At 38.8% G+C, this 11,945-nt stretch overlaps 1 protein-coding gene across 1 annotated transcript in view; it reads right to left on the bottom strand.

Moving 5' to 3' along the window:
• pdxkb (pyridoxal (pyridoxine, vitamin B6) kinase b) overlaps nt 1-11,812 on the bottom strand; it is a 26,953-nt gene extending 15,141 nt beyond the window's left edge. The window contains exons 1-3 of the mRNA XM_067441046.1: nt 11,217-11,812; nt 9,299-9,353; nt 3,435-3,539 (exon numbers count right to left, since the gene is read on the bottom strand). Of these exons, the coding sequence (XP_067297147.1) occupies nt 3,435-3,539; nt 9,299-9,353; nt 11,217-11,297 (241 nt within the window). The 5' untranslated portion in view covers nt 11,298-11,812. The remainder of the gene's footprint in view (nt 1-3,434; nt 3,540-9,298; nt 9,354-11,216) is intronic.
• Between the last annotated feature and the right edge of the window lie 133 nt (nt 11,813-11,945).

The raw sequence follows: 11,945 nt of genomic DNA, 5'->3' as shown, positions 1-11,945 counted from the left end.
CTCAAACACTCACTCAAACACTCACTCAAACACTCACTCAAACACTCACTCAAACACTCACACTCACTCACTCAAACTCACTCACTCACCCACCCACTCACTCAGACACTCACTCAGACACTCACTCAGACACTCACTCAGACACTCACTCAGACACTCACTCAGACACTCACTCAGACACTCACTCACTCAGACACTCACTCACTCAGACACTCACTCACACTCACACACTCACTCACACACTCACTCACACACTCACTCACTCACACACTCACTCACTCACACACTCACACACTCAGTCACACACTCAGTCACTCTCACTCTCACTCTCACACACACTCACTCACTCACTCACTCACTCACACACTCACTCACACACTCACTCACACACTCACTCACACACTCACTCACACACTCACTCACACACTCACTCACACACTCACTCACACACTCTCACACTCACTCACTCACTCACTCACTCACTCACTCACTCACTCACTCACTCACTCACTCACTCACTCACTCACTCACTCACTCACTCACTCACTCACTCACTCACTCACTCACTCACTCACTCACTCACTCACTCACTCACTCACTCACTCACTCACTCACTCACTCACTCACTCACACACTGCATTGATTATTACATCAACAACATTTACAGCATCTTTTTATTATAAAGATCGATGAAGATGCAACATTGTTAACATTAAAGTTATGCTCTTCTTGTATTTAGCCCTGAGGTATTCCTTACTATCATAGTCAAATGTGACTGTACACCTTAACTATTTTTCAATTAAATAAATGTTCTATATTTTAGTTTAGAAATATTTAGTGAATATTTTGAGGTATTTTTGAGATTTCTTGGTACTAAATACTATTTGTGCAATAATTATGGGCCAATTAATGACCACTTCAAATATTTTTCTTCTAATATTTCTATTATTAATATTACAATTAGTAAGCCTGTATGGCTCTTTATTAAATAATAGTCTAGTTGCTCAAAGTATTGCAGATCTTAACTGCTTACATATTTGTAGGTTTTACATTTTAATACATGTTTAGACATGGTCAAATACTAGATTTCTTTAAATGTGAAATTTTAAAATATTAAAATGCTCATTTTCACATTTTTAATTATTCCTGTGATAGCAAAGCTGTTTTTTATACCAGTCTTCCTTGTCACATGATCCTTTAGAAACCATTCTAATGCTGCTCAAGAGACATTTCTTATAACTATGTAGAAAATCGTTGTGCTGCTTAAGATGTTTGTGAAAATGTATCTTTTTTCCAATTGATGTGTTCTTGCTAAATAAACATATTACTAATAAATAATCATAGTAATGATCCTGATAAACAAGCAGAATCTTTAAAATCAGTCATTTATCAGGCTCTACTGGACTGCAAACTGCATATAAATACTTCCCACACTGCCCTCTATTCCCATGTTCCCATTTTTTCCCTTTTCCCAGTCTGTGCCTTCCTCTCCTTTCAAGGTGATGATAAAGGAGAACTCATGCACCAGAGATTTCTCGCCCGCTAACCAACTTGACAGAGCACATCATCTCAGTCTGCGGTGATCGTGCAAGACCTGCAACTCTATGACCATGTGTCCTCTACGGTCCCCCGGTGCTGATTATTAGCAGCGCCGTTACAGAGTGAGACAGATGTGTTCACTTCCTCTCCGTTACAGACAACTCAACACAAACCTACTGGATGCACAAGACAAACATTCGATAATACATTCGATTTTTTGATTTTCTGAAGAAAAGGAGCGCTTGCCTATATGCAATACTCAATGTTCCTTTGGGAGCGTCTTCAAAGACCGGCAGTTTTATACCAAGGGGTTGATATTTAGTCATTTGAAAATTGTATAACTGTAACCACTTTGCGGTCTTTATTTATTTTTGCTACTTTTCAAAATCCTTTTATATATAGATTTGATAGTTTTACTCTTGTTCTATCATATCTCGTTCAATCTATATTTAAAAAATATTTAATACATTTTAATAAAAAGTTATGAACATTTTGTGTAATTTAGTTGTCTTTCACAAACAAAAGTACAAAGTAACAAAAGTTTTTGTTGTTTTTTTGTTGGTTTAACTTAAAAAAGTAATTAACCTGATTAATTAACCTGGTTGCCTTAAAATTTTGAGTTTACTGAAATTAAAAATTTGAGTTGATACAATGAAGGAAATTTGTTTAATAAATAGAAACTCAAAATAATATTGTATCTGAACCACATAAAAAAAAGATAAATCATGAAAACAGCACTATTTGGCATGTTTCACTGCGTCATCAGAAATAAAACACACACAATTACCCAATATGCTTACAAAATCTTTTAATAATATTTTAATAAAGGTTGTTGAATCTCAAAAAATGTTCATTGTATTAACTCAATTTTAATTTCAATTAACTAAAAATTAAGGCAACCAGGTAACTTTTTTTCTAAATATTTTTTTACAGTGTAGCAAAACTATGTTAAACATTGATGAGAATTAAAACAATATTTACATACATACATACACAACTATTATTATTATTATTATTACTATTATTATTAACAATAAATGTTTTTTGAGCATCAAATCAGAATGATTTCTGAAGGATCATGTGACACTGAAGCTTTACATCACAGGAATAAATTCCTTTTTTTTTTAATTATAGAAAACAGTTATTTTAAATTGAACTAAAACAATCAAATTACTTTTCCAAAATGTTTTCCCAAAGTTGGTTTCTATCATTATAGGCAGTTTTTATTACAATGATTTAATGTCAAGTGTTTGTTCTTTAAATAAGTTTAGTTATATTTATTTAATGCTATAAAAACAGGGGGTGTGACGTCACTATTGACAGTTAAGATCGATATTTTTTTACGGTCTATGATGTATTTAGGGTATATAAAATCTAGCTGTGAAACTTCCCTTAGCAAGACATTCATTTTATTCCAATAATGTTTCAAATTGCATTTCCAGCACAGAAGGATATATATTGTTATAAAAATCTATAATTTGAGATGTACTGGAAATGTTCAGTAAAAAAAACCTCCTGACCAGAATTCTCCTGTGATGCATGTAAACGGTTAAAACACTTTTTCCACTCTCACTAGTCCACAGAGCCAAAATAGTGTATACACAGCTACTCTCACAAGACAAAAGAGCCTACTCTCATGTGTATATGATATTATGGCCATAGATATGGTGCTAAACTGCCTCTGGGCCTCTAGGGTCTCACACAGGGCCTTATGTACACTGCTCCAACTGAACAGAGCTGGAAATATAAGAGTCTGATGCCATCAGGGAATTACATCATTCAATTGTTTTCATCCCTATAGGCTCAATAAATGACTAAGCAAAGCATGCAAATAATATCCACAGCAGTGTGACAGACAAAGTTGCACTGGCATGACTGGTAGTCAAAGAACTGACCTGTAAGTACATAGTCGTAGTGGTTGACGTTGTTCAGTTTGATCCCTTCATACAGTACGTGAAGCTCATCTGCCGTCAAGACTTGTCCCTTCCAGTGAGAGTAACCTGGGTAATGACAGATCACAGGTCACACACACATAGAAATCACACCTTAAAATCCAGTGCTGATGCAGTGTCTGCTGATGAGTCCTTTGTGAAGTTCGAGACACTATGAGAATGAAGATCTCATTCGGATCTCGGGTCACATGACATGTGTCTCTACTCTCGCATGTGTCTGGATTACGGACAAAAGCCCCAGAGTTTCGTCAGAGACCGTTGCTGCTGCCGCGGGAGCCGTGATGTCACAATTCAGGTGAGTCACAGAGCTGGTCACATGGCAGGTTTCTTGTTGCTAAGGAACAGAGGAAAGCCTGAGGGGCTGGATGAAAAAGACGCATCATTGTAGACCTGATGTGTGTGTTTTGGGGAGAAGATGACTGCGAAGGGGAATCTGTGATAAGACGGGTGTCTGTCGTCATCATTTCCTGCTGCCGCAACTCTGCAATGCCTCTCCGCTGGAACCACAGAGCTCTCTAATCCCAAACACTTCACCCGCACGTATCATGCAGATACTCGATTTCACAGCGAATCACGATCAGGGAAAGCATTCAGAAGCTGCCGCGTGAGGTACGCGCTGTTTCTACCCATAAGGCTTTGCAGCGCCTACTGATGTTCTGAACAGAGATAAAGCTCTGGATGTCACAACCTGCAAATATATTTACAAGGTCAAACGATAAAGTCCTAGTGGAAAGGTCCAGTTTGCAGATCACCTCGCTCCCACAGGTAGAAGGTACTTTTTGTGATGTATATAATACTGCTTTTCCCCTATTGTGCCTGTAGGATCATAACACATTTAGATGCTGATTAACAATAAATGATAAGAGGATAATGTCCAGGGTTTACCATCAAGAATTTCAATGTAAATAAAAGAAAACTGAGTGCTCAGTATCTGTACATTAACTAGACAAAGGTCAAAGTTAATGCCCTCTATAGCTAATGAGTGAACAGAACTCAAAAATGACATCTTCCCTTCCCTTAAAAACCCACAGGTAATTTACAGGCTAACTGAGCCAACTACTGGGCAATAAGAAAGACTACAATACAAAAATGTAAGTATACATTGATAATGATACAGCAATATGTTTAAATGTATACTTTTATTCAACAAGGATGAATTTAATGGATCAAGTATCAAAGTAAAGTCTTTTAAGCTGCAAGAAAAATCACTTTCAAATAAATGCTGTTATAAATGTTATAAATAAATGTTTCTTGAGCAGAAAATCGGCATACTAGGATGAATTCGGAAGGATCATGTGACACTGAAGTAATGATTACCATCACAGGAATAAATTACACTTTAAAATATTGTATTTCACAATATTGCTGATATCATACATCTATATCCTTCAAAATAAAAAATAGGGCCATTAAACTACCAAAAAACTGAGAGAGAGAGAGAGAGAGAGAGAGAGAGAGAGAGAGAGAGAGAGAGAGAGAGAGATCAAAATTATTTAATCTCCCAGAGACTGTAATAATTTACAAATGTACAGTTTGAAAAAAAAAATCTATAACAGGCTAGTATATTATATACATGTTTTTTTTGTTTGTTTGTTTTTGCCAATATGCTGAATTAATCTCTGAAGCAACAGAAAGGAGATGACAGCTAAAAAGACGGCCAAATCTCTAGTCTAGTGTACCTTCTGATTCTGAGAGTGGCTAATACTTACAGCACCAAATGAATAATTTATCACAAACACAATCAGCATCCTTTTTCAGAAGGTTTGCCCCTTCAAAATGACCGTCCACTTATTCTAAACCAGTTACCCATGATTTCAATTATCCATGTGCTGAAGACTCATTCCACAAACAAATTTGATCACAGGCGTAAACCACCAACTACTTACACTACTTTAACTACAGATCCCTACGAGAGCCACCGGTCACTTGGTTAGCTGTGCTAACAATGGCGACTGGTTTGGGAATGCTAAGTAAGCCAGAGGTGCATTAGTCTCTGCCCCTCCATCTATAGACTTAAATGGCTTTAAAAACCAAACTCAAGTGGATAAAGACTATGTTACAGCCCTGAGGAGGAGAAAGCAGCAGAGCAGAGCAGGAGGCCAGTCGCGGGGCAATAGCCTAAGTAGGTTGTGCCACATGTTGTTTAGACTACTGATCCGAGACCTAGGGTTATTCTAACTTATGGGCTTTGAAATTAGATGCGTTTATGAGAAACTTGTCCAGAAACAGTGTTTGGGAAATTTTGCAGTGTCAGACAAGCATGTGACACTAGTGCTGTAGTACTCGAGTCCGGTCTCAGGATGTTTTTCTATTGTCTCGGACTTGTGTTGGACTCGGTATTTGTACATGGACTTGGCCAAATGTTCTAGTTGGTCTCGACCAAGTCCAGCAATATATGCTTTTTTTCTTCTCAAAACAAAAGCATAATAAACCGCACGTTATTAATTTAATTCACAATCCATTGACATTGGTTGCATTGGTTGGTATATGCCCGGCTCCGAACATAAGGGTTAGCCTATGCATTCGAGTCTTTTTAAGAGGTTAGAAAGCAGCGCTGAAAGTTCAATCGTATTTTCCTTGTCATTGAGATATAAATTTGTTGTTTAGAGATGGGAACAGAAATGTGCTATTTTTTGTGACACCTGTACTACTTGTTATGAGACTAGATGAAACTATTACACTATAATAAAATGAAAATGTTGGACTTCAGATTTACAGCTATATAGATTTTTTTTAACATTGAATGTTTTGCTGTTCTGTCTGTCTCATTTGGACTCTGTCTTGACATTGACTCAAACCTCTTTGGACTCGGTCTCGACTAGTCCTGGTCTTGGACTCAACAAAGGTGGACTTGACTACAGCCCTGTGTGACACCTGGGTCACCAGAGCAAACATTTATAGCACTTTATTAATTCTATATTCATTATATTAATAGCACTCTCTCACACAGACTTCTCTAAAAGGACAGTTCACAAAAAAACTTAACTCATGATCAATTGTAAATTAATACAGCCAGGAGATTTCAAGCTGCAAAAATTATTATAAAAGTAGCCTATATGAATCATGCGCTAAGTTCCAAGTCATCAAGCTGTGGTTACATTAGCAAAACATTATCAGTAGTGTAGCGATGTGTGAAGCACAGCTCACACTGAAGTCACTGTGGCTTTCAGTTGGTCAATGCAGCAAATTTGTAGCCTGACGTGGTCATACTCAATTCTATTCAGAATATGAGTCTGATCTGCTCCATTGGGCTGTGATTATGGGGTGTGTTTCAACCGAACCAGGAAAGACCTCAATTGGATAGAGCTACAACCAATCAGAGCAACGAAGTGACGCATTGTCAAATGTCAACAGAACTCGACTGCCCTGTGTTGCCAAGTCTGCGTTTTTTTCCGCGGGTTGTTTTCTATGTCCGCGGGTTGAAGTGACTATTATGTGATATATAGACCCATGAATGCGAATTTTAGCAGGTAACCTAGCCAAAATAACACACATTTTACCCCCAGTCGTGATTTATGAAAAAATCATTCAGACCTATTTGGTGAACCAGCTGGTTTATTGAAAGGATTCAACCCAAAAGAGCAATTTATGAATCGGAAAAGAATCTCTTGAACTTGCTTCAATAGACTTGGAAAATAAGTTTGCGATTCAAGTAAGAAAGAAAGTCATACCGGTGGAACAACATTAGGAAGAGTAAATGAAGAACTAAGAGCTTGGAACAGCATGTCTAAATGCAAGTGAATATTTTGCTCTTGTAAGCAGAAAGTTCTCAGTTAAAATATAACAGGACATGTTTTAAAGAAGCAGAATTCAAGTGCCCAATCCAAAGAGATGAAAACACATTACAAAAGTCCTACTCTACTGAAGGACATGGATCAGTGGTCTGTTTAACGGCTACCAAATACACTTACACGCACACACTCAGTTCAAAACGAACCATCAAAACATGTGAATGCAATATGCTTAAGCATTTGAATGAAGCATCTGTTTCTGTCTTCTCACTAAGAGGTCAAGGGGCACTACAGTGCATTTGCAAATGAAAATTACTCTGTGAATGTGAAAATGCATTTGGGCGCACCGAAACAAGAGACATCCAAGCGATCGATACTCCATACCATCAGGATACAAATTCTCTAGTGCCTCTAAACTTATGCAAATTATGTTACACACAACAAACTGTTGAACATGGCAACCGATGTTAACAAGCATTACAAATCACAATGTATTTTTAATCCCGTTCATTAGCTGATCAAGTCAGTGCAGCCGTTTTTTGGGGCTGCGTGTCAGGTTAACTGAAAATATTAAAGGGGGGGGGGGGGGGGGTGAAATGCTGTTTCATGCATACTGAGCTTTTTACACTGTTAAAGACTTGGATTCCCATCCTAAACATAGACAAAGTTTCAAAAACTAATGTTGGACGTTTGATGGAGTATTTCTGTGTTAAAAATACTCCTTCCAGTTAATAGATCGGAAGGTCCTTGTATGGGCTGTACGGGCTGTTCTCCCGGTAGGGTGCGAACGCGCGTGACTAGAGCGAGAGAGGAAATGCACGCCCATAAACACTCACTCAGGTGCAGATCCAGTCGTCATTATAGTCAGTGCCGCGCTCCACTTTATTCCTATGGGTGACGTCGAGCGACTTCAACGCTTCAGCACAGCATTCCGGGAAGGCAGCGCTGCATTTGAACCGATTTGAACGCAGAAATGACGGGAAGCTTCACAACATCGCTTCAGTCGCGTCGCAAAGTGGATCTCCACCGTTCACTGCTGTCAGGACTTCACCAAATCATACCAAAGAAGTGTGTTTTTGACAGAGCGGTCCCAGCGATAAAGGTTTGATCCTGCTTTGGAAGCAGCCGGTGAGTAAAACTGCTTCAAATGTCTGTGCTGTTGGCTACCGTCGCGTGAGTAAACATCAGTAAACGACACGATCGCGTGCTTCGTCATTCAAATGCGCTAACGGACTCCATTGTTGTTCTCTGTATAACGTTACACTAGTCTGATGTGCAAAACTGTTTTGCTTGCTACTGCTAAGGTTTATTCGCATACAATAGTCCATAAACCGAATCATGTCCTCATAAACTGCGAGTAAAGACACAAATGTTGACAGGCCACTAAATACAGTACATACCACAGAGACGGACGTCCTGCTGTTGCTGTTTCTCCTGTTCAATTTATTTCAGCCTCCGAATGATTCTGGATCATATATCTATTAGCTGAGCTCAATAGCCATGAGTTTCTCCACGCTTGAGGACATCACCGCTTTGTGCGCGATCGTCATTCTTTAGCTCCGCCCACACGATACGCCTCCAGGCGCTCGTTTTTTTCCGGAAAGACTCGGTACAGCCTATATTTCTTTTATAAATATAATAAAACTAAAGACTTCTTGGAGATATGAAGGATGCAATACTACTCTATAGGTACTCAAGACTGACATGAGATTGACTGAAGCTGAGTGTTTCACCCCCCCTTTAACTTGAAAAGCACATTATCTAATGTTTATGAATTCTTTAGTGATTCTTTCCTCGGTGCCTATATGTGCATCTGCTGTATTGTGACATATTATCTGACTGTGCTGTTTAACACATTTTACCATGTCATAATCAATTTCACGTTATATCACAAATTATGCCATAATAGAGTAACACATTCTCATCAGGGCATGTGACAATTTCAATATTAATACAAGACATCATTTGGGAATCTTTATCCAAACACGTGAACCACATAACCGAACAAACCACTAACTTTGTTTCACGGTGACAAACTGTCATCCGAAAATCAGCAGAAAGTTTGAGTCAGCCTACCTGTGTGATTGGAGAACTGAACAGAGTTGATCGAGTCCACCTCAAACCCCATGACCTGACAAACAAAGACACATTCCAAACATGAAAACAAGTTCATTCAGAGAGTAACACACGCTCTAAAAGCAGTCATCACAAGTGTCTGTGATGGTATATAGAACCCTAACCCAAAATAGAACTGAAACAGTGGAACATTTAACCAGATTTACTTAAAGGAAGTGTATGTCATATTGTGGCCAAACTGGTACTGCAATCATTATTACCACAGTAAACCAGACAATTTGACAGGTATCTTGAGTTTGATTTTGTGAAAATCATGTTTCATTTATTTAAACATGGTGCAGCCTTTGTTCTTCATAAATAATAAAAAATATATATAAAGTAAGCAATAAACCGGGGTGGGAAGACCTGGCATGAGTTGTCGTCACAAAAGGCAAAATTGTAAACCAAAATACTCAAAATAATTAATTGGCTTGAGTAGGGTAAACTTAAATTAAACAATTTAGTTCAATTAAATTAGCTTTTGTAAGTATATAAAACTTGCTTTGTCTTTTGAGTTCACAAAACTGATACATTTTAAGTAATCTGAATGGGTTCATTTGTTTGAGTTTTATGAGCTTATTTCTTTGGGCTGAGATGTCTACCTCCCAGCATGCTTTGCTATGACAGTTTTTTTGTGTAAGATTAATGTTAAGTGGGAAATTTATTTTAATGTTTAGCTATGCTTATTTAGAAGAGTTTCTGTTGAGTTTTAAGGGGGGTTACAGTCATGGGGAGCACAAAGAAAATAATTTTTATGGAATACTGCAGTTTATTATGAATACTTTAGCAGTGCACATATTTCTTTTTTTATGCACATGCCCTCACAAAAACTTGCCCTCCCTCTTACAGCAACATCTCTTTTCCGATGACGTGTTTAATGGCACGAGGGGGGGACAACCTGTCACTTACATGAGATCAGCCAATAGCAAACCACAACCTTCCACCGTTTCAAGCCGACTTAAATGACATCTGCTTACTAGAAGTTGGTTGTCTCAGTCATATATTGAACGAAGTTAAAGGGGACATAAAAGGTTAGTTTAATTTACTATTAATAGTAGCAAGATTAGGATATAATAAACGTACAGATTTGGGGTCTCCCGGAGTCCAAACATAAAGAAAATTTCAAAAAATTAGGGTTAATGTAAAATAGCAGTCACTGCCAATGAAACACGGGGACTCAATCTTTAAAATGTATGATGCATGAGCGTGGGTTTTATACGGCTGGGAGAGCCGCTGAAGAAAAAAAAACATGTCACGATTTTGCAGGAATTGAGTCTCCCGGCTGTGACGTCAGTCTTGGAAACGTAAGGCAGCGCGAGCATGCAGAAGATGAAGGGCTCATAGGAAGACAGTCGATTTCTGGTGGCATGACAGCTGGAGCCATTCAAAAGCTAATGAGGCTGGTTTAATAGTTTGGACGCGGCTTGAACCCTCATGTCAAATGATCTTTCAAAAACCGAGATTAAATGACATCCGAATCATTTCTGGTGGTGATTAACGGCAGTGTCACTCACGGCAATGATGACAGCCGCCGTGTCGCTGGTCTCATTGCAATTAACGTGCCGGTGTTTTGGCAACACGAGCTTTATTAAGTTGCTGTGGCATATAAATGTATCCAAGTTACTATTATTAAAAGCATATGTTGTATTCGTTGCTCGCATATCGCTGCAACAAGCATCAAGAGGCCAAGTTCTGTGAATTAAATTAGTCTAGACTCGGGATAAGGGAAGTTCACTTAATTCTCTCTAAATTGCACAAGACTCCATGCAAATGAATACTGACCATGTGACCTTTCCTTTCTCCACCAGCATGCTGTCATGCACTAACATAACAATAATCCCGAGTGCATTGTCGTGCTGTGCCCGCCTCAGCTGCTCACCTGTAACGGGAAGGATGCAGATTTATTCCCAACATATCCTCTCACGACATGACTCTGAATCGACAGCACTCGGCATTCCATGTCGCGCGCAGTTAAAGTTGTTTTAAACGCTCCAGAATGTCACGCGATTGAGGGGCAGCGGTGAACCGGAGGGGTGATATTCTTCCCTTTTAAAAACCCAAATTAGGATCCGTGATGGCAAGTTCACTAGCCAGACAGAGAAATGAAGGACATTCACACAGGAGACGCTCATTGGCGAGCGCAACTACTCAGGCATCCTGAGGGGGCACCTAAAATTCACTGACATCACGACGACGCTCGTATAGCAGTGCTCGTGTCCGCTATTAGTAGAACCGCAGGCTATATTTGTCATGCATTCAGATAGAGATAAGAGGTGGCGAACGAAATTAACATTAATCCAAAGATCCTGGATAAATCCAGATTTCATTGGTATCAGCACATGCTGAATTTGTATGGCAGCTAAATATATACACGTACTGTCTGTCACGTATCTTTGAATAACAATAGTTTGTGCACTACTTAAGAAATTACATGTTATACAGCGATGTATTAGCCGAATAATGCGAAGTAGAATTGCGGAAGTGGGGTCCTTCAACAGAGAGACGCGCTCTAAATCCTCCAATCGCGAGCGTAGTCAGCGGTGACGTCAAGCCCTGATGTTAGACGTCACCGCTGTCGGCAACCTTTCACGTCTATCCGCTTCATTCT

This window comes from Pseudorasbora parva, chromosome 4 (assembly GCF_024679245.1).
Source record: "Pseudorasbora parva isolate DD20220531a chromosome 4, ASM2467924v1, whole genome shotgun sequence".
Lineage (NCBI taxonomy): Eukaryota > Metazoa > Chordata > Actinopteri > Cypriniformes > Gobionidae > Pseudorasbora > Pseudorasbora parva.
This window is presented reverse-complemented; position numbering and strand designations above follow the sequence as displayed.